This window comes from Dipodomys ordii, unplaced genomic scaffold, assembly GCF_000151885.1.
Source record: "Dipodomys ordii isolate 6190 unplaced genomic scaffold, Dord_2.0 Scaffold44, whole genome shotgun sequence".
NCBI lineage: Eukaryota > Metazoa > Chordata > Mammalia > Rodentia > Heteromyidae > Dipodomys > Dipodomys ordii.
The window spans coordinates 1,800,807-1,823,909 of NW_012267260.1; the positions used below are offsets into that span (position 1 = coordinate 1,800,807).

The 23,103-nt window shown below is 51.4% G+C and overlaps 1 protein-coding gene across 1 annotated transcript in view; it reads left to right on the forward strand.

Annotated features, from left to right (window-relative positions):
- Hmgcll1 (3-hydroxymethyl-3-methylglutaryl-CoA lyase-like 1) overlaps nucleotides 1-21,636 on the forward strand; it is a 36,777-nt gene extending 15,141 nt beyond the window's left edge. The window contains exons 7-10 of the mRNA XM_013019057.1: nucleotides 1,616-1,679; nucleotides 4,072-4,260; nucleotides 19,018-19,143; nucleotides 21,523-21,636. Of these exons, the coding sequence (XP_012874511.1) occupies nucleotides 1,616-1,679; nucleotides 4,072-4,260; nucleotides 19,018-19,143; nucleotides 21,523-21,624 (481 nt within the window). The 3' untranslated portion in view covers nucleotides 21,625-21,636. The remainder of the gene's footprint in view (nucleotides 1-1,615; nucleotides 1,680-4,071; nucleotides 4,261-19,017; nucleotides 19,144-21,522) is intronic.
- Nucleotides 21,637-23,103: the final 1,467 nt, after the last annotated feature.

A 23,103-nucleotide genomic window follows, 5' to 3' on the forward strand; every position in this document is an offset into this window, starting at 1 on the left:
GGACGTGGGGCCCCTCCTTAGATGGGGGATCAAAACCGTGCAATCTGGAGTTCTGAGAAAAAGATGGGTGACAGTGGTGAATACGTAAATTTGGTGACTAAGAGAAGATTATTCTGTGCAAAATCAAGTCATTTTACAAGGAAAGAACGCTTTGCAAATCTCTCCTGAAGACCCACTAAGGAAATGCAGCTTCACTAGGGAGCAACAGCTGAGGCGCGTGGGCAGATGACTGGCCGGCTGAGTTTGGGGTCAGCAGGCGTCTGCTCTGCCGGCCCGGTGATGATCTTCTTGGGGACTTTGCCCGTGTGATCATCCAGTGCCTTTATGAGCAGGCCGTGCCTGGGCCCAGCCCATTTAATTGAAATCAGTCCACGATGGAGCATTTCCAGAAGCAGAAATCTAAGGATTCCAATCAGGTAGTCCGTCGGTGAGGGCAGAAAAGCAAGCCGTAGTTCCCGAAGATGGTATTTCTGGAAAACGATTCCGTCTTTTCACGACCTTACCTCCTAAGCCTCTGCGCATCCTCCCCACATCCAGTACAGGCCCTCGCTAGGCCACGCTGGCATGCTCGAGCCGGAAGGACCACACCCAGCCTCCTGTGGCTCACTGGCCCTCAGCATCGGACACACGAGGCGTTATTTTAATACCAAGTGTTGTACAACTATCCAAGGGGAGTTTAATCGGGCGGGATTGGTGATGAGCTGACATGAGCTCAAACGGCCCTGTCCTGGTGTGCCTGCAGGAAAGGCTTGGCATTTTATTTCAGAGTGAATGGCTGATGGAAAGCTTTATTTGGAACATCAGACATTCTTCTGCTTAAGATGATTTATGTAAGCCATGATGGAGAAATAAGATGAGAGTCAAAGCCGGGCTCCGTTCTAGGGTTTGGGAGTGATTAAAAACTAGCTCCACATCCAGTGCTATCAAAACATCCCGATAGCCAGGTGCTGGTGGCTCACTCCTGTAATCCTCAGGAAGCTGAGATCTGAGGATCACTGTTCAAAGCCAGCCCAGGCTGGAAAGTCCCTGAGTCCAATTTACCACCTAAAAGCCAGAAATGGAGCTGTGGCTCAAGTGGTAGAGCAGAGTGCTAGCCTTGAGCAAAAATGCTCAGGGACAGCGGCAAGGCCCTGAGTTCAAGCCCCAGGATCGACAGAAAGAAAAAGAAAATCCAGATAACAGTTCAAAGGGAAACCTAGTGTCAACATAGCATTCTAGACCTGAATATTTAGAAGTTGAATTACATAATTATCTAAATAAAGACCTGGATAGAGACAAGTTGAATTATGTAATTATTTTAATACAAACATATATTCGGTTGGGTTCGAAACATTGTAGGTCATTGTGGTATCCACAGCCCTACATGGTAAGTAACTGATTTTGTGTCATCTGTCATCAGATGACAACACATATCAAATTGTAGTTGTAAGAAAGAAGGAAAGATGAGTCAACTGAAAATACCCTGCATAACCTTTGTTTGGTCTAAGCATAAGACAGTAATGAGAGGAGAGGCTAGAGCCAGTCTCCCGGCCGCCTCTCCAGCTCTTCCTCCTATCACAGAGAGGAGATGGCGGACCCATGCCACGTGTGCTGACGTGATTCTGTGTTCATTCAGGTATGTGTCTTGTGCCCTGGGCTGTCCTTACGAAGGAAGCGTCCTGCCACAGAAAGTGACCGAAGTAAGATTTGCCTCCAGCCATTGAGGTTCATGGTAAAAGCACGCATTCTTTTCCAAAGTGGATGTTGGTATTTTCTTTTCTGTTCATTGCCTCTGTTTAGTGAGTCACGTGAGCACCAAGGACTCGAAAGCTGGCTGTCTTGTCTCAGAACTAAGTAGTGGTCAAGCCCCTTGGTTGTTCATGGGATGCTAAAGATGGGAGGAAGGCAGACCTCTGCTTTGTGTTTCCGTGACGTAGTGTAGTGAACGCTTTCCCTTTCCATGCAAGTGCAAGGGCAGCGTGCACACAGCTCACAGCTCCACTGGCCGCGCGCTGGCCTCCCCACGCCGCAGTGTGGGCCGCGCTGGCCTCCCCACGCCGCACTGTGGGCCGCGCTGGCCTCCCCACGCCGCACTGTGGGCCGCGCGCTGGTAGGCTGCAGGACGATGTCTCCGCGGTAGAGCGCAGTCACGGAGAATTTGCTTACCGCTGTGTGTGGCCTGTCCTTGAGCGTCAGTCACTCACGCTGATGAAAGACAACGTCTAGACTGCGCAACGCCCTGAGGGTCCTGGAAACACATTTGCAGGCACAAACCCCTTGTTAAGGTTGCAGGTTCTCATGGATTAAATAACACAACCCTTAGCAGTGAAGATGTAGCTAGAAAACTCACATTTACTCTGTTAAACCCGTCAGGCAGCTAAGGCCATTCCTCTTCTGTGTACCCATTGGAACTTGGGAGAGTTGCTGTCGATTTTCTCAGCAGATTGATTTCATCCTCCTCATCCTCCTCATCCTCCTCATCCTCATCCTCCTCATCCTCATCCCCCTCCTTCTCCTCCTCCTCATCCTCCGCATCCTCCTCCTCCGCATCCTCTCTTTCTCCCTCCCTGGCTCTCACTCTCTCTCAGGGGCAGTGGGGTTTGAACTCAGGGCCTCATGCTCACCAGGCACGTGCTCTACCACTTGAGCCAAGCCTCCCCCTCTTGTTGCTGTGCTATTCTTTGGTGTGGGACAGTTTGGACTGTGATCCTCCTATTCTTTTTGTCATAGCTGGGAGGTCAGGTGCTGCTGCTATTTATTAACACCGGGGTTTGAACTCAACCTCATGCTCGATGTGCAGGTACTCTACCCCAGGGCCATGGTTCCACCATGGTTATGAGGTGTGACCTCACTTCCTGTCCGGCCCCTGTGGTTATTCTGGGATGTGAGCTTGCTTCCGGAGTATGATCTTCCGATGTTTTAACTTCACATTGCCATATCCGTTCAACTTTCCCTGCCCTAGCACGTCCTTTGCTTTTCATATTCCATCAGCTTTAAGGTTGGTAGTCTTTCTAGAACATTCTTCTGAGACCATTTCTTCTGACCCCTTCCAAGTTTACTTTACCTCAGATTACCACATAAGCTTTCCCTGTTTGACCTGTCTAGGTCATGCGCCATGCTCAGAGGATCCTGTACACGTGTGTCAGAATTCTTACTCTGGTTGACACTTGGGGTTCCTCAGTGCAGAGGACGTCTGCCCAGCCCCTCCCAGCACAGGGAATGTTGGTATCCATAGGCCATTCCTCCTCAGAGCCAGGTAGCTGAGCCCCGCCCAGACACTGGGGAGAGCAGGCCGGAGGGATGGAGGAGTGCTGTGTGCCAGAAATCACATACTTCCATTTAATCCTCAACTGTGCCATTAACAATAGCATGTCTCATTTGGAAAGTGTGTGTGTGTGTGTGGAATGAAGGGTTACCAAAGGAAGATATTTTGTTGTCTGCATTCTTCAGATTAGGGATTGAGGCTTAAAAAATTAATATTCTGCCCAACATCACATGACCAACCTGGAACTTTCTGATAGCATGCCCCAGCAAGTCCCGCGTCTGTCCAGCAAGTCCCGCGTCTGTCCAGGTGACGTGTCTTCATGTGAATTCCCGTTGAGTTCACTTAGGGAACTTGCTTCTTTTGATGAGAACTTGCAATGCAAATCCTGCCACTTACGATCTAGAAAAAAAGGTCAGAAATAATGAGCAGCAGCCGCGCTGTAATGGCTCTGGGTGTTGTTTGACCTCTAGTACCATAGCTAGAGTAAATTTTATGTCTACATGGAGTTAAGAAAATCTGTAATACTTTTGAGCCATTGAAGTGTCACTAAGTATATGCCCCTCCTAATTGGGATGGTGGCTTAGGACTTTGTAGCCGAACAGGGAAGTGCATATTAAATAGATATGGCTCTAAGGCAAACACAAAATGTTAGAAAAGCAGAATGGTAATAATTGGGAAGTTTTGTTTTGCTATTTAGGATCCAACAAGCCAGGGAAAACACTAGAAAGTGCCAGTGTAAGTGTTCCGGGGCAAATTCATCTTGGTTGTGAGCACTCCCTCCGGAGGAGCGGAGCCTGGAGCCTCTCCTTCTGCCCCTGTCCCTACAGGTATCGAAGAGGCTGTACGCCATGGGCTGCTACCAGATCTCTCTGGGAGACACGACAGGGGTGGGGACCCCGGGGAGCATGCGGCGGATGCTGGAGAGCATCGAGAAGGAGATCCCGCCCGGGGCGCTCGCCGTCCACTGCCACGACACCTATGGACAGGCGCTGGCCAACATCCTCACCGCCCTGCAGGTGGGCACGCGCCCGCCGCCAGCCGGCCCTCGCTGCGGCGTGGACGTGTGGGGCCTTTAGCGGGAGAACAGCTGTGTGTGTTTATATATCACATATACATGCGTGTTTCATATAATACTGACATACCATGAGATGTATTTATATATAACATAGGTAATGCATGCTGCTTTATCAAGAATTGAACACCGTGCTAAAGTATGAGAGACGCTAAAGAGCCGCTGGTAACCACTGCTTTTAGGGAATGGCTGTCCCTTGGGACTGCTAGTCTTCTTTGGTAACGTTTGAGACTCTTCTTGTTAAGTGTTCCTCTAGGAGGAGGAAAGCCTGTCGTTTCCGCTCTCACGACGCAGTGTAGTAGATGGGCGGTGCTGGGATTTTGTGGAGTAAGTGCACTGTGGGTGTTGGCACGAATGCTTGGTCACTGGGCATGTCATGCGGTGCGTAGCACGGTGAGAAGTACACTATTTCGCTTAAGATGTTTCCCTGATGTTACCCAACTCACTGTGACACACACCATGTTCTTTTTTTTCCACAAAAGAACTCAAGTGTGTCTCATTGTGTGAGACAAGGATGACCTCTGGAAAGCCGGGAGGTGTAGGAGCTGAACTCAGTGCTATTCTAAGTTGTGCCTGTTTCAAAGAATAGAATTAGCATTTGGGGAATATGATTTTAAAATGAATGTTAGTTCCTTTTCTCTGATACCTCTCCAAGCTCTGAGAGTTTCACCCCAAACGTTCTTCTCCTTGTCTAAAACTGAACTTGGTTGTCTTGTTGCTGCTGCTGCTGCTACAACTGCTGGCGGACAACCACCCGAGACCATTTCTCGTCACCCACTCCTCCGAGTGGAAATCAGAGACAGATCAGATTCATCCAGGACAGCGCTAGCTTGGGCTTCGGGAAGCCGTGGCCACGCCTCCTGTCTTGGTACAAGTGTACCTGTGAGGTTGTCATGAAGGAGTTGTCCAGAGGGCTGCAGTTCCCTAAGTCAGGTGGTGAGCACAGAGCCCTGGACCAGGAAGCCCACGCCTTCCCTCCCTTCCACCCTGCGTGGTTTCTTTTTTCCCTGGAATCTTTGAAGTGTCTCTCGTAAGGTTGGTGCTGGATGGGGAGTGGATATCGCTCGCTTTAGTTGGGGGTGGAGAGCCGCGCACAGGGCTCCAACTGGAAGCTAATATTAAGGCAAGAAGACAAGGAATGGTGGAGCCTTGGCAAGGGTAGTAGGAAGCAAGTGAGTTCTGGAAGGAGCGCCCCAACTCTGGCCCCGAAAGCACATGCGAATCACACAAGCGGAGGGATCTTCCTGGTCTCCAGGTTCTACTGGTGCTTTTAAGAAAAAGTTATCTAGGCATATGACTTAGGGGATTGGAGATGATTGTGTGGAAGTCAAAGATCCATAATTGTCAGGTGTGATTTCATACAAGAAATTGTATTAGCGCAGAGACTTCGGCGTGGGATCTTTATAGCCACTCAAGGGCAGAGGAACAAAGAAGTGGCGTGGCCAAGCACACATCTTAAAAATGGGGGTAACGTAGCAACCAGCCTGCTCGCCTCCAGTTTTATGTAAAGATGGAGCCTCGCTTTCCTTCCTGTTCCCCAGGTCCCTAAGCCAAAGGCCAGTGAACAAATGGCTTAATCTGCGGAATGCCACGCCTCCGCATTGCCGTGGCGGGAGGCTTCATAACTTCTGAGAGCAGAGGGGAACACACGGGATCCAATGCCGCATGCTAATTAGGAGTGCGGAGACCAGCGCCGCATGTTAATTAGGAGTGCGGAGACCAGCGGGCTGGCAGTATTTACATTTCTCATGAAGAAATACCATGTGCTTTTACTCTCTTCTCCTGAGCAGACTATTAGCTTTTTCCCATAACATTTTCCATGTGCTTACTCTTTTCTCTTAGAAAGACCAAGTTATTAACCTAATTTTCACATGAAAGCATTCATTTTTATATAGACTCTTACTAAAGCATATTAAAATGCCACCAACTGGCAAATCCTTATTCCTGTGATTTGTTTATGAGGTTCTCAAGGAGACTTTTCCAAATTTCCTGTCATTAGCCAGCCAGCAGTCTCTGATTCCCAGTTCTGTACTTGCTAGGGAGAGGGGGAGGAGGCAGAATTTCTAGTGCACTATCTTGAGGCTCATGTTGGGTGTGGACAATCACTAGGAGGACTGGGAATAACTTTTCATGCTTCTTTATGAGACAGGATGCATAAAGCTTTGCATTACAGTGTGTTTTATAAATATATGCATTAGATATTTGTCATTCATGTTTTTCAACACATCTCTGTCAGTCATTCATAATTTCAACAGATAAATCCAAAGATTTCAAAATGGTTGAAAAAATCTAGGTTTAAAAATTATCAGCCTTCTCAAGGGAATTTAAATAATCATGGGAATGAAATGAAGAAGTCAATTCTAAACTTAGATGAGAAATTCAGCATTTACTCAAGGTGATTCTTTAAAATAAAGAAAGCTTGGTAAATCAAGTAAAAAAAAATTCAGAAATGGAAACACAGAAGTAGAACCTCGTGAAGTCTGGAATTTTTTTCTTTTTTACAAACTCAGATGCTTTACAAAGGAGTCAAACTGAATGCAAAAGAAGGAGGTGATTTCAGTACTGCCAAACATTTTCAGATAACATTTAATTTTATGAATAATGCATTCTTGCTTGCCAAATCAGGAAGGAGCAGTATAGGGAACGGAAACTACGGCGACCCTCACCTGTGAACAGGTGTGCCAAGTTCTAACTCAGACCGTAAACCACATGCAGCAATGTGCATAAGAGGAGTTTGCTGTAGTCCAGAGGTTCAAGTTTAGTTCAACAGCAAGAAACAAGTATAAGAAAACACCTCCCCGAGTGTTTAAAAGGAGGAATGACTGATTATCCCCAGTGCTATGCACCACACATATACATGCATCTGTTCATTGATTTCCCATTTTTCTGTCACAGAAAACTCAGCCAGATTTTCTGACTACTCAGCTTTCCTTTTCATCTATAATTTAAAAGAGGTCTGGCAAGGAGGATAGCAAATTCTTCAGTGGCTTCATAAGTAGTGAATGCGAGGTACGGCCATTCTCCGAGATCACAGATGCTTGCACTCACTCTGTCTCCTTCCCCCTGACTACTCTGCCTGGGCCTCAGCCTCGTGGGGGTACAGGTGTTGTCGCCCACATTTCTTCAGTCTTTCTGGAAGCACCTTAGAAACACCCCTGAAGTGTTTCTCGGTCAGTTGGACCTTGGGATTAACCACCATGACAACACATATTCGTTACAAGAAGAAATAATAACGAAACAAGGTATCTGCCTAACCAAAAAATGTGATGTGTTCACAGAAAACAGTAAGCTAGTGTGGAAAATAGCTTTCAAAAAATAAATGAGTGGAGCACTAAAAGAAATTGCTGGCTCAGAAGATCCACTATTTAACAATCGTCTTGTTTCCTTTAAGTTATTTACATACTCAGTCCAAGCTCACCAAATCTTTAATTGTGTGTGTGTTTGTACAAGTCAATTATAAAACTCATATGAGAATGCAATCTAAACAGAAATTTTGAATCTAGAGAACTAGCCAAACAACAAACCTAACTTTATTTTATAAATCAAATAATAATAATAATGCAAAGACCACAAAGGCAAAGTAGGAAGCAGAAAAAGAGATTCAAACCCATGATTTTTTTAAAAAAAGAAATCACTATAAATTTGCAGGAAAACTTGATCTGTTAAACAAATGTTACTAGTTCAATTGAATATCCACCTAGACAGAAGGAAATCTTAACTATGTTTCACGCTATACACAAAATCAGTTACAACTGATTTTAAGTATAAGTGTGAAAGTAAATATCAGGAGGAAATATTATGCACAGACAACTATCACATAATGCAGAACAATATTGGTAAATAGCCTCAATTTTTAAAAGATTCAAATTAGTATTTTCTGTCCATAAAAAGATCACTGTGGACATCCAGGTTTGTCTCATGTGCAAAGAGCTTGGAAATCTTTCCCCTTTCCCCTGCAAACAAGGAAAGTGGGTGAGTAGAAAGAAGCAAGCGTTCTTGGATCCCAGGGCAGCTGAGCCCCAGGGCAGGGCCAGCGTTGCCCACAGGAACTCTGCCAATAGTCAGAGACCATTAGCACAATTAATTGGTAGATTAAAAGGAGACTTTTTGGAGGAATATTTAGTGAAATCCGCTGGAAAGAGCATCAGTGAGAGAGGCCTGGGAGATCTGAAGCCTCAGGCAGCCAACCAGCGCCGACAGGTGGAGCCACTCACGGGTACCGCCAGGTAGGAGGTGGGGGCTCAACAAAATACACAGGTCAGGGCTGCAGCTCAGCGACAGGGACTCGCGCAGCGTCTTCAGAACCCGGGCTGAATGCCCACCACTGCAGGGGGGGGGAATAGCAAGGAGAAAGTGAAGAAGAGCCTAACCTGACGTACGAAACAGTCACACACACTCCCGCCCAACACCTTAATAATAATAGAATTGTATTTTAAGGAGTAGAGCCCGAAGAACTAGAGGAATCGCTAAAATCAGACACCATCATGACTATCACGTTGAGCGCCAGCAAACGGCACAGACATAGAAACACCAAGACGAGTTCGGAGGAAGTGCTAGAAGAAAGTACACATGTAAGAGACACGAAGAATGCCCTAAGCCCTTCTTCCATGGATAGCAGCCGGGGAAGAGCGAGTGAATGAATGGTTCTCCCAGGGAGCTTGAGAGAGGGTGGCCTGGGGTAACGCTCCAGATCTCCACAACCCACCCCAGACAAACGCAGTCTCCTTGAGCTGTAATACTCTCAGAGAAATACAATACATTATTTTCAGAACTGGAGGCCGGGGTGGGGGGGAATGGGGGGGATATCAAGAAGTGGTCACAGGGAGTCTGAACTATTAGTGGTTTTCTATTTTCTTACCCCGTGCAGAGAATAGACGTATGGTCATTTTATTATGCCTTCAACTGTGTGTCTACTTCAAGTATACTTTTTATGCTAGTGGTGACAAATTTAAAAGTTAAAGGAAAAAGAATACAGTATGCTATTACAGTCACATTTGGACTTTGGACAAGAATTCCCCGAGCCACATCTATCAATTAAAAGTTTAAAGAAATATGTCACTCTGAAAATGCTTTTAGCCACTATCCATCGGATACATTTCAGCCCAAGGCTGTGTGGAAACCTTCAGTGTACCACGCCAGGGCTTGTTCACACAACAGCAACAACAACAAAAATGTGGCTAGAGAAATGCTTTCTACTGATGTCTCCGAAACCAGAGGCTGGAACTTGACAGTGTATGCTTGTGCCAACACAAGCAACCATTATAATACCACGTGAGAAAAACTGCAAAGAAAAAAACAAAGCCTGCTGGGTTTCAGTGGTTCACACAAGTCAGCAGATTTCTTTAACGGTGGAAGATCAGGCCTGGGCTTGGTTCTTAGCCTTGGTTCTTTGGACGTTGAAGGGCCGGCTGATGAAACGAGCCGAGCGGCCGGCGGGAAGGCCCGCGGTCCAGCCCCTTCCTCCCAGGGACCGGCTGACATCTGGCTCCACCGCGGAAGCCGGAAAACTCCTCTAAAATTCTCTTGACAGTAAGACTGGACATGTGGAAAGCATTCTGATCTGTTCACCCTGGTGCTCCTGGAAGAGGGGACACTTGGCTTTGTACCTCACGATGATGAATAGGATGCCTCCAGATCTAGCTGTAAATAACTTAATGGCACTTGAATACAGAATGGACGTTTTATTTCCCCGGGTAGCAAATGAGGAGTGCGCACCTGCGTCCACCCCGCGCCCCTCCCTGGCCCCGGCTGCTGTGACGCAGCTTCCTGACTGGCAGCCGGCGGCCGGCGGAACCCCCCCCCGCCGCGCCCCTCCCCTGCACGCTCCCCTGCTCCTGGCTCCCTTTACTTTCCCACATCCCCTCTCCTCACCTTGCAGACAATCAAGAACCAAACAACCAAGGTTATGATATAGAAATGTATATTATATATGTAATACGCTTTAATTCTATCAGCCAATGACCTTACTCATCACTACGTAAGTACATTAGGATGTGCATGTGTAGAATAAAACCAAAAGCGTGTACTACAGTATATAGCTAGCTTATCCTTGAACTTGATCTGACTTCAAGGTGAACAGGCCGTAGAAGCTGTTTCTACTTTGTGGTGCCTGTAGGAGCACACATGTGTGTGTATGCGTGTGCACACACGTGTGTGGATGTACATGTGGGTGGGTATGCGTGTGTGCACATGGGTGTGTGTGCACATGTGCATGTGTACTAATGTGACTGGGTGTGCGTGGGTGTGGGGGCACATGTGCGTGCTCACGCACATGTGTGCGTGCTCATGTGTGTGCGCGCGTGTGCATGCTCATGTGTGTGGGGGCACACGTGTGTGAGATGGCTCGGAGTCTGGTCCGTGCTGGCCCTGTGCCGCGACCATGCCCGGGGCTCTGTCTGCTTCTCTCACCCCCCTCCTGTGGCACGCTCATGGATCCTCTCTTCTCACCTCCACTGAACTCCTCTCTGCAGCGTGGTTGTGTTCATTCACCTTCAGATCCTAAACCTAGGGGCTGTGCATTTAAGTTCAGAAGTCGGACAGAGAATAAAGTCAATAATAAAGCTCCCGATCGGATGCTCGCTTCTGAAGCTGTCTGCGCTTTGTATTCCAGACATCATTCGTGACCTTGAGACAAAGCAGCTAGGCAGAGCCGCACTTCAACAAAGGGCAATAAATGGCAGCGGTTGTTTTGGACAAGTTGGTGCGTTGGTTTGTTTCTCTGGATGCCAACTGTACAGTGATACATCTCGGCCAGGAGCAGGGCTGCGGGAGTCTAGACGGCTTAGATCCCATGGTGACTGCGGTTGTAGGTGAATTACCAAGCTCCCCTCTCTCCTCCGTGCTGCTCCTCTGTGAATCTGAGCCGTGAGCAGCCTCTGCTGTGAGCCGTGGTGATTTAACTGCTTGGGCAGTCTCTTCGTGGTGTGTGTGTGGAGATGGCGCCCGGTCATTCCTCTACGAACAGTTCTGCAATGGAAACTGCAGCCCGCCGTCCCCATGTCCGCTTCTCGCTGCCTTTCACAGACTCGGATTCACGTCTATGCCACAGGTAGGAAGCGTTCCTGCAAGGCGTACCTGGGCTGTACGTCCATGCTCACCACGCTCGTCCATCAGAGCTGTTGGCATAACGCCCTGCCGCTGACAGCACGTGGGTGCTGCCCTCAGTAGTGAGGAGGACTCTGTACCCCACGCGTGGCTGCGCTCGCGGTGGGCTTGGCGGTCCTGGGAGGGAGGGACGCTGTCCCAGCACGGTGCAGCAGAAACGCTCCATTGCTTACATCAGTGATGAGTGTGTGTGTGCATGCACGCGTGTGTGTGCATGTGTGTGTCCGTGTGTCCGTGTGTGTACGTGTGTGCGTGTGCGTGTTTAGCTTCTTGATCTCCTTGCCGAATAGTCAACTATTATGTGAGTTCATAGTACCTAATGATACAAAAAGAGCAACACATCTGCCCTTAATGAGGGTAAACTCGGGGAAATCTCTGGAAAATGATTTATAACTCACATCTCTGATTTAGCTCTCCCCATTTTCTTTAGCTGAGCTCCTGTTCAAATCCACAGTTCTGTTCTAGCTGTAGCTGGAGTGAGGCAGAGCAGTAATGAGACACTATCCCGTCAGACCACTTGCCAACGAAGCCTGAGTGCTCACACCGTGAGGTGTGAACAGACGTGGGCATGCTCACACCCGTGAGGTGTGAACAGACGTGGGCATGATCACACTCGTGAGGCCTGAACAGACGTGGGTGTGCTCACACCCGTGAGGTGTGAACAGACGTGGGCGTGCTCACACCCGTGAGGTGTGAACAGAGGTGGGCGTGCTCACACCCGTGAGGCGTGAACAGACGTGGGGGTGCTCACACCCGTGAGGCCTGAACAGACGTGGGTGTGCTCACACCCGTGAGGTGTGAACAGACGTGGGCGTGCTCACACCCGTGAGTCATGAACAGACGTGGGTGTGCTCACACCCGTGAGGTGTGAACAGACGTGGGCGTGCTCACACCCGTGAGGTGTGAACAGACGTGGGGGTGCTCACACCCGTGAGGCCTGAACAGACGTGGGCATGCTCACACCCGTGAGGCCTGAACAGACGTGGGCATGCTCACACCCGTGAGGTGTGAACAGAGGTGGGCGTGCTCACACTCGTGAGGCCTGAACAGACGTGGGCGTGCTCACACCCGTGAGGTGTGAACAGACGTGGGCGTGCTCACACCCGTGAGTCATGAACAGAGGTGGGCATGCTCACACCCGTGAGGTGTGAACAGTCGTGGGCGTGCTCACACTCGTGAGGCCTGAACAGACGTGGGCATGCTCACACCCGTCAGTCGTGAACAGACGTGGGCGTGCTCACACTCGTGAGGTGTGAACAGACATGGGCGTGCTCACACCCGTGAGTCATGAACAGAGGTGGGCGTGCTCACACCCGTGAGGTGTGAACAGACGTGGGGGTGCTCACACCCGTGAGGTGTGAACAGATGGGATGCTCACACCCGTGAGGTGTGAACAGACGTGGGCGTGCTCACACCCGTGAGGCCTGAACAGACGTGGGCGTGCTCACACCGTGAGGCCTGAACAGACGTGGGCGTGCTCACACCCGTGAGGCCTGAACAGACGTGGGCGTGCTCACACCCGTGAGGTGTGAACAGACGTGGGGGTGCTCACACCCGTGAGGTGTGAACAGATGTGGGGATGCTCACACCCGTGAGGTGTGAACAGACGTGGGGGTGCTCACACCCATGAGGCATGAACAGACGTGGGCATGCTCACACCGTGAGGCCTGAACAGACACGGGACACTGGGTGGAGAGATCTGCAAACCACGTGATGAAACTCTGCACACAGAGCAAATGGGTGTCACGTTCCATGATGGCTGCATGGTTGAATGACAGGCCCCGGAACCCACGGAATAAGCCATAGGTTTTGTATGTGTGCAGGAACTTTGTAAAGCTTCATTGGAAGGCAAAATGACTCCAGGAACGTGGCATCTAAGAAGTGATGCCCTGGGTCGAGTCAAGGCCGAGGCTTGCGTTCCTGAAGGGCAGAGCGTCTGGGCAGGACGTGGAGAGTCTGCAGGAAATCGGATGCTGTGAAAGGAAGTTCAAGGCAGTGGCAGTGCATGGACCGCGGCCCGGGCGTGGAGAGACACGGCCACGCCGAGCACGGGCTGGGTGGCACACCTGATTCCCAGGTAACACACAGATCCTGTCCCACCCCGGAGAGCTTTAGCAATTTAGATGTGTACTGAAGAGAAGCCCACTCCCTGGTTATCAATGTACTGCAGAGGAACCGGAGAGAGCCAGCCTGGTAGCGGCTTGCTGTCGCTTGAAGAGACACCTGCAGTGAACCGGCAGAGCACGGCGGGGCCAGCGCTGCTCATCGCCTTCCCGTGATCCCACACCACGACGGGACCCAGCCGGGCTGTACTTCCTCCTCCTCCTCCCCCTCCTGCTCCTGTACTTCCTCCTCCTCCTCCCCCTCCTGCTCCTCTTCCTCCTCCTCCTCTTCCACTTCCTCCTTCTCCTGCTTCTCCTTCTGCTCCTCCTCCTGCTCCTCCTCCTCCTCCTCTTCTTCTTGCTCCTCCTGCTCCTCCTCCTTTTCCTCCTCCTGCTTCTCCTCCTGTTCCTCCTCTTCCTCCTGCTCCTCTTCCTCCTCCTCCACTTCCTCCTATTCCTCCTCCTCCTCCACTTCCTCCTCCTCCTCCTGCTTCTTCTGCTCCTCCTCCTCCCCCTCCTCCTTCTCCCCCTCCTGCTCCTCTTCCTCCTCCTCCTCTTCCACTTCCTCCTCCTCCTCCTCCTGCTTCTCCTTCTGCTCCTCCTCCTCCTCTTTCTTCTTGCTCCTCCTCCTGCTCCTCCTCCTCCTCCTCTTCTTCTTGCTCCTCCTCCTCCTCTTCTTCTTGCTCCTCCTCCTCCACCTCCTCCTCTTCCTCCTCAATGCTCCATTTCTGCCTCCACCTTCCGGCCCCCGGCCCCCTCCTATGGCTACGAGCAGCAGAGGAACTTTTACCGATGGTTTGTGGTGGGGGCGGCCCACGGTGGTGGGACCGTCACCTCCAAGGCGCATGAGGACGCACCTTTCTTGTTTCCAAAGTCATTCCATGTGTCATTCACAGCTGGAGACTCCCAGGGCCGGGAATGCATTCCACATGTTTCTTCTTTTGACTCCAAAAACATTTTCTCTAAAAGAAAAAAAAAATCTCCGCTGCCTCAGAAGCACGCCGGCGTGGCTCACGCAGGGCCGGGCGCGTCCACGCTTCGATGGGGTCTGGCTCCGTGGCGGCAGCGCTGACTTGGGAGACTCGGCGGCCGAGGCGGGAGGACGGCGGTCCTGAGGAAACGCGGCCCGTTGCGTCTCACCACGAGACGTCGCACTCTGTGTCCCTCAGAGACGTTTCCCTCGACTCGGTCAGATGAATGCTGAACTGCCGCTGCTGCTGCTGTAACGACGCATAAGCAGTGTTGACATGGAAATTTAACATCCTACTAACCTGCAGAAATGGCTGGTTAAAAAAAAATCCAGGCTCAAAAATGGGAAGATAAACAACAGCACTACCGAGCCGCAGCATAGGGAACGCTTTGCCCCTTGGACAGGGGGCCAAGCAGCGGGGCCGGTGTATTTCGTGTGGGAAAGCGCCCGCCGTGGACCAGACGAACCTGCACCCGGGGAGGAGGCCGCGGTGGTTTACTGAGGATCTTGGAGGAATCCAGAGCTTACAGAGCGTTTTGAAGTCTGATACACAAGAAAAGCCCTTTCCTTGAGAAGCCTGCGGATGCATCTGTCTGAAAGACGTCTGTTAGATGTTCTTTTTTTTTTCCCCCTAAGGAGAAAAATATATCTGAAAGACAAATACACTGTGCTTCATTAGGAAATATTCAGACTGCTGTACTAATACAAAACTTCACCGTGCCGCCATCAGACGACGCCACCCTGTAAATACTGGGCCAAGCTGTGATCAGGCCATACTGCCACCAGCCGCAGTCCAGCGTGCCACCCAGGAGACCACGTGCCATGCCAGACCGTGCTGAGACCGGACCAGGTCTGGCACGTGTAATAGCAGGACTTCGAAAGACGTCATACTCCAGCCTTTATCGCTCATGGCTGCTGTAATTAGGATAATTCCGAGAAACTCTATTTTTTCTATTTTTAAGAACTGTTTTTATATATTAAAAAATAAAACGTTGAAGGCCCTGTGTAAAGAGTTGCTCCCCCAGCCCGCCCAGGCTTGAACCCAGGGTGGTGTCCTTTATTTTTTCACTCAGGATGCTCTCTACCACTTGAGCCATGCCTCCAATTTTGACTTTTTGCTGGGTAATTGGAGATACAGTTCTGCCTGGGTTGGCTTTGAACAGTGATCCTTAGATCTCAAACTCACAGGTAGCTTGGGTTTCAGGTGTGAGCCACTGGTAACCAGCTTTCGACAGTTTTAAAAGAGTGGGGAAACGAGGTAAACAGAGTCAGGTGACTGTCCCCAGGTCAGCCTCAGTTAAAGGAGAGCTACCGACAAAACCAAGGCCACTGAAAGAGAAATCTCTTTCAGCCTCAGGAACATTTACAAATGTGGCCAGTGAAAAGACCAAATAAAGATTAAGAGCAAATTTCCACAATTTCTATGAATCACAAGTGTTTTTTGATTTTCTCTAGTAAAGAGGAATGAGTTGTTTGTATACATATAGAATCCAGTTTAGAGAACTATCAAGTTGAAAATTAATTAATAATTAATTAATAATCAGCATTATAAATGTAGCATTCTTGCTAATTAACATTTACTATAAAACATTTATATATACCTACAAATATCATTACATAAACTGTGGATACTATATACCTCTGAAATATGTATATGTAAGATGGCTAATTATTTCTGTCTCCATCTATCATCGACCATCGGTTTACCATCTGGCTATAATACTGTTGTAGCACTTTGTTTTGTGATAAGTGTTGGATTTGATTTTCATTAGTAAGCTAGGTTGCCTGCAGTATCTCGCCTCTGTAAAATACGTTGGGCAAGGCTATATCTTTCAGGGGCATGTGAGCATTTATTAACTGTCCCATAAACCTTGATCAGATTACTCCGGGATGGGGGTGATGGTGTGAGGAGCCGGTGCAAAGCTTGGCACTTGGCTGCGGTGGTGAGCAAGAGCAGAACAGCCCCACGAGGCAGGCCTGCGCACTCTCAGAGGCTGCACGGTGTGGGGACCATTCTTCCACGTGAGAGTTCGTATGAGGGCCGCTATGGAGCATAGCCACACACATGAGCACAGAAAAGGACGACTGCATATAGATTCATTTGTGGGTGTCTTCAGTGTAGTCCGTGGTAGAGCATTTGAGGGACATTTTAAAGTGTTTATGTGAATGTTGTTATACACATCATGCTATAATCCTAGCTACTCAGGAAGCGGAAAATCTGGGGATCAAGGAGGTTTGAAGCCAACCCAGGCAGGCAAATCTGAGAGACCCTAGTCTGCAATTAACCATGAAAAAGTCAGAACTGGAGGCATGGCTCACGTAGTAGAGCACCAGCCATGAGCAAAAAAAGCCAAGAGAGAGTGTAAGTCCCTGAGATCCAGTCCCAGTACTGATGCTCATGCACACACACACACACACACACACACACACTAAACTTATGGTAACTGTGAACAATTAGAGACACAGGTGTCAGGCTGCTGGAGAGGAGAAGGAGGAGGAACAGCACCCACTCAAAAGCAGGAAGGTGTAGACAGTGCAGCAAGGAATTGTCCAGAGGACGTGCGTTGCATCTAGTGAATGAGAGCCAGCGATGGGCCAGAAAACTTCCGGGCATGTTGTGCTGGCTGAAGAAGACAATGGCTGTGAAAGCGGAGGGCACACTTGCTAGTAAGGTTCACTTGTCCTGAATGCTTGGGGGGGTGTAGTTATCGCAGAGGGCTGAGAAAATCCAGAAACCCAAGTGAATGCTACCACACATCATTTTCTGTTTTTTTTCCCCCTCTCACTTTTTGAAGATTATTTTTCCTAACCATTATATATTCTGTGAAAATATTTACCTGAGTCATATACAGTCCATTTTACACAGTCTCTTAACTATTTTCCGCCCCTACGTTTGACTTAGACTTAACTTCGACTCTTTTAAGAATTATAAAAGAATATCCATTTTTGACCGTAATGCTATCTCAACCTTTCTGGCTCTTTTCTGCGACTGTCTTCCTAGAAATTCAGTCACGTGCACTCCAAGCATTTCTTCCCTGAATGCTCCTGATAATGTTGCTAAGTGGAGTGGAAATCTGTGAGACTTGAAAAAAGACTCTTTGGGCTTCCCAGCACTCTCTTCTTTCCCAGTCTTCCTCAGATTTCCCAGCGCTCTCTTTCCAAGTCCTCCTCTGTGTCTTGCCATCATATTTACAAATTAAATGGAGAATCCATATGAAGCCTGCTCAACAGCCTGACACATAGTCGATGCTGTCGGTTAACTCTTGATCCTGGACAGTACGCACCATGTTTACCCTTGTGCTCCTCCAGACAAATTCTTTGAAGCCCCAATTTTCTCTTCTCGTGGGCACACGTGACTGGCCGCACTGTATTACTGTTGCAGGGCGCGTAGTGTGCCTGTGGTCCATTTGTCTGTCCCCGGTGTGGCCACACTCTGGTTCAGGCACAGGTAGCTCTCTGTAGGGTAGAGGTTTGCACGGCTGAGCACCCCAGCGGCGAGCAGGGCTTTGATTCATAGCTTGAATCACGGACTGTAAGAAAAGAAGGAGCCAAGGAGATGTTGGTCCTTTGAGAGATTTTTAAGCTTCAGGAACAATTGCTTCTCATTGGCTAACATGAACACCGATCTAGAATCGTTTCCGTTTCCAACGGTGAGTCCCACCAGCTACAGGATTTTTGTGTCGAATGTTGTTGGCTTAAGGACAGGCAAGTCGAAGGAGGAATCAGCAAGCCTGAATTGGACATACTGAGCTGCAGTTCCACGCGTCCGGTGCCACCAGTGAGTGTGTGCTTATTGTAAATGTGATAACTATAAAACGAGGATCCTCTCTGCCCCTGCCTGGGGCTGGAAGGCTGGAGTTGAGCTTGGAGGAGTCCTGTACTGTACTGCCATCTTGTGGCCGTTCATCCAAAATCCACGATGGGGCGGGGAACGCAGAGACAGGTGGAGTTGAAGGATGATAGACAATCCTTCCCGAGATTGTTAGCGTTTTTATAGCCCCGCGGGCACGGCTGGCGTGACTGCTATTGTGCTGTCTCTTCAATGACCTTTGCTTCCAGAGTGGCCTGGATCTGTGTGTAAAGTGGCGTTTCCGTCAAAAGTGTGAATCGAATGGATGACCTGAGCCTACAAAGTTAGATCACACATCAGTCCCCCCGACCCCGGCCCCCATCGCTGGTCTTCTGAGGCGTCTTGGTCTCGAGTGGGGGCGCTGGGGTTATTTCGGGTTGCGGATGAGAGGCTGGCGGGTGGAGCTGGGCACTGGCGGCTGTGAGGCCTGGCCGTGAATGGTCCTAACCACAGCTCGCCGCCTGGCGTCCTGGTTCTGTCAGCTCACGCGCTTCGATGTCCGCCTGCTCGCGCACCGGGGCCTGAGTCGCGGCTCTGTGGTCCAGGAGAGGAGCTGGCTGGCCGGCACGGCCGTGGCATGGGGTCTGTGAGGGAGTGCGGAGCGTGCGTCCCTCTGCTGCAGACGTCTGGCACGCACGTGTGAGCGGCCCGCTGGGCCTGTGCTTTGTTTTCCAGATGGGCGTGAGCGTGGTGGACGCGGCCGTGTCCGGGCTGGGCGGCTGTCCCTACGCGCCGGGGGCCTCCAGCAACGTGGCCACCGAGGACCTGCTCTACATGCTGGAGGGCCTGGGGCTGCACACGGTAAGTCCCGCGCCCCACGCACCCACAGCTCACTCGCGGCCCCTCCTCCCTCGGCCCCACGCCCCTCGGGTCTGAGGAGTCATGTGCAGATCGCGTCGGCCACCGCTTTTGTTACGTGCGTGAATGACCTGACTTGACCTTCCCCCGTGCCTCCCGCTGGGCCTGCGTCTCACCTGTGACCAGGCCGGCCGTGCAGCGGCGCTCTGGCGTGTGTGTGGGCCCTCCCGCACACGCGGAGCCCCAGGGCTCCAACGCCAGAGCGTCTCCCTCCTTTCAGAGGCTCCGCAATCTGTCCAACTCTGCCCGCAGGGCTCACGGGAAGAGGAGAGTCAGGCGCTGTGTGACTCTACCAAAACCAACTCCTAACACTAACCTGCTTAGCGACACTGCCCCGCGTCTGGCATCCAGCTCCAGCAGGTTCTGGACCTGACCCCAATCCCGCTGGTTCTTCCTCAGCAGCCCGAGGGGTCTTCCAGACCTCCCTGCATCTCCCCCGGAGAACCCGGGCCTGGGCTGGGCCCTTTCTCTCCCTGGTCGACCCCGCGCTGCCCCGCTAGTCTCTGATTTTGCCTCTGGACGCCCCCCCCCCCGGGCTGTGTCACAGTCTTGTTGCTCATCTGCCTTCCTGTGCAGTCAGAAAGCAACGGCAGAGCATCCTCCTCAGAGCCAGCAGCACGCAGATGCTCGGCGCGTTTACCGAGACTTAATTGGCACCACACACCCGCACCGTCGTCTACTAACACAGAAAGCTACTGCTTAGCTTCTCTGGTTAGGAGGTTTGTGTGTTTGTGTGTTGCATAGTAGCTTCATCATTTGCAATTCAAGGCGGATTATGACACTGCCTAGCAATCACCATTGAGCCAGGAATCCAAGCTAGTTACTAATCCATGATCTTCCTGAGGCCACAACTCCACTCTAGTTTAAAGGCCGAGGCAACGACCAAGAACTAGTGGTTCAGTTTCTAGAATGTTCTGGTTGGTTATTGCTTCCTTACATAAGCGCAGGCCCTTCTGCATCTCCCGGGGATGTGGCCTCCACGGGCTGGCCACACACGTGGCTTTGTTCCTGCACAGAATTTTTTCTCACTGGTCCTCGAGCGCTGTCACCCACGCGCTCACACTGGAAGAAGCACACGCCACACACAGTTTCTTTGTCAGGCAACATGGCAAGCCACAGAGCTGCCGCAGCGCGGGTGTGCGTTGCTGTACTCTCTCTCTCTTTCTCTGTTGGGTAGCGGGAGCGTGTGTAGGTCTGTGTTGCTGTACTCTCTCTCTCTGTCTGTTGGGTAGCAGGAGCGTGTGTAGGTCTGTGTTGCTGTACTCTCTCTCTCTGGTCTGTGTTGCTGTACTCTCTCTCTCTGGTCTGTGTTGCTGTACTCTCTCTGTCTGTTGGGTAGTGGGAGCGTGTGTAGGTCTGCGTTGCTGTACTCTCTCTCTCTGGTCTGTCTTGCTGTACTCTCTCTCTCTGTTGGGTAGCGGGTGCGAGCGCAGGTCTGATGTCAGCATCTTGAGGAGCTCCCATGCTGACTTCCGTAGCGTGTGCAGTCCTTTTCGGTCCCAGCTGTGGCTTTGAATCTGTTCTCCGTGTGGCCGTCTGAGCTGTCTCAGCGTGCTAGCACGAGTCCAGCAGAGGCCGCGTATATCTCCTCCAGAACCAGACAGAAACATGGACGATGGCATTTCCATCCACAGTTCTGAGCTCCTTCTAGGATTCCTGCTGTTCTGAGCACAGCGCCTGCTCCTGCTCCCTCCCAAGGGCTCCACACTCCCCGGCGCCGGGGTCAGGCCGTCCGCGCCCTCCTGCCCCAGCTCCTCCTGGCTGGCTGTCCCCCTCCATCTCCATAGTCACCAGGATGCAGCTGTGTCCACGCCGCTAACCAGGGAACACAGTCTCCCGGTTCTGTGAATTACCTGCACACGTGCACACGTGTGTGCGCGTGGGGTCCAGCCCTCTGTCCTCACACACGCCTGTGAACGATTTCCATCACGGCGCCTCCTGAGATGCCGCTTTACTGAGTAGTGTTTGATCACTCCAAAATGTGATCCGCTGGAAAGCAAACAGCGCTCTGAGACGTAATAAAGATGTCTGCATTTTTGGAAACAGCGAATACTGACGTATCTATGATAGGAAACAAACCTGGACTTCTGGGGTGATGGAGGCTGTTGACCTTTGAGTCCGGAGGACCCTGGGGGGGCCGGATGGGGCCCAGCCCCGGCCAGCGCACAGGCTGGGACTCCACCTGGCAGGGATGACAGACAATGAACTTTAAAATGGCTGGTTCCTGGTAATTTTAAAGCTCTGTTTTCTCTGTGTGTGTGTCTGTGTGTCTCCTCTCTCTCTCCCTGTCTCAATCCCCTCCCCTCCTTCCCTTCCCCCCAGGGAGTGGATCTGCACAAGGTGATGCAAGCTGGGGACTTCATCTGTAAAGCTCTGAACAAAACCACAAACTCCAAAGTGGCGCGCGCCGCCTTCCAGCCCTGACCAGAGCGGGTCTGCGAGGAGGGCGGCGCGGCTTCACCACCCGCAGCCCCTGCAGAGTGGAGCTGCAGGCGGGGTGGGGAGGGAAGGGGTCTCATGGAGGACTGCACGGGGGCAGCGTCGGCGTCGGCGGAAAGCGGGCCAGCCTCACCCTAACAGCAAGCTGTGAGCAAAGAATAAAATGTGTAGAAATAAGTTCTTAGTTTAGAATGTGTGAACATTGAATTCAGATCTCCCTACGTACGGCCTGTGGTGCTGGTACTTAACCCAGCTGCTCAGCGCGGCGCGGCGTCAGTAGTGTGTGTGTGTGGCCTGGCGTGCCGCGGCCGTGTTCTTCATGGCGCTCCTGGAGCTCGGCCTTCCTCGGCGGTCAGTGGAGTTACGGACCGAGAGCCAGAGCTGCCTCCGACCCGACCTGAGCTTTAGCAGCAGAACGTTGGTGTCAAGTAGGACTCGCATCTGTTAACTATTGTCCCGAGGGGCTGTGGCCAGTGGCAGGAGCCGGTGTCGCGGCCCTGCCCCAGTGCCCGGGCGTCCGGCACCCACACCGCACCCTTCATCAGCGCCACGGAATCCAGTGCCCACACGCAGCCACGGAGAAATGAGAGCGTAAGCTATGCTTCCCCCGCGGGCTGTGCTGCCCCCGCGGGCTGTGCTCCCCCTGCGGGCTGTGCTCCCCCTGCGGGCTGTGCTCCCCCTGCTGTGCTCCCCAGGCTGTGCTCCCCCTGTGGGCTGTGCTCCCCCTGCGGGCTGTGCTCCCGTGTGTGGGCTGTGCTCCCGTGTGTGGGCTGTGCTCCCGTGTGTGGGCTGTGCTCCCCCTGCTGTGCTCCCGTGTGTGGGCTGTGCTCCCTGTGTGGGCTGTGCTCCCCCTGCTGTGCTCCCCCTGCTGTGCTCCCCCTGCTGTGCTCCCCAGGCTGTGCTCCCGTGTGTGGGCTGCTTGGGGAGCGCAGGCTGGCGCGTCCCCCCCCCTCCCAGCATCCCCAGTTTGCTCCCAGGGTGTGGAAGCAGGGCCCAGATCGCACATGGAGATGGTGCCAGTGCATGAACGTTGCGTGAACGCCCCGAGCCACTCTGATAGAAGTCCTTGAGAGGAAAGTTTGGCGCAGGCCGAGCTCACGAGCTGGGATCTGACACTGAGGACAGAGGCGCTTGGGGCCCGAAGGCCGGTTCATCTGATGGTAGTGTGGCTGCTTTGGCTTGCTCACGAACACCTTTACTTGAAAATCCTCTGACTAGGTATTCTTAGTACACGTGTTGGACGATACGCAGGAGGTTAACAAATGTATTACCTGAAATACGGTGAGTTCAAGGGAGATTTCTATAGGTACTTCCCTAGAAAGGCAAAGCAAAGTTCAGGAGAATAAGACACCAAGAAGCAGGTACTTAAAAGAGGGGGTGGGGCAAGGGGAAGAGGGGCAAGAGGGGGAAATGCAGTCAACATTAAGAAGTGCCAGGAAGGGGAGGGTCTGTGGAAGGGGAGGG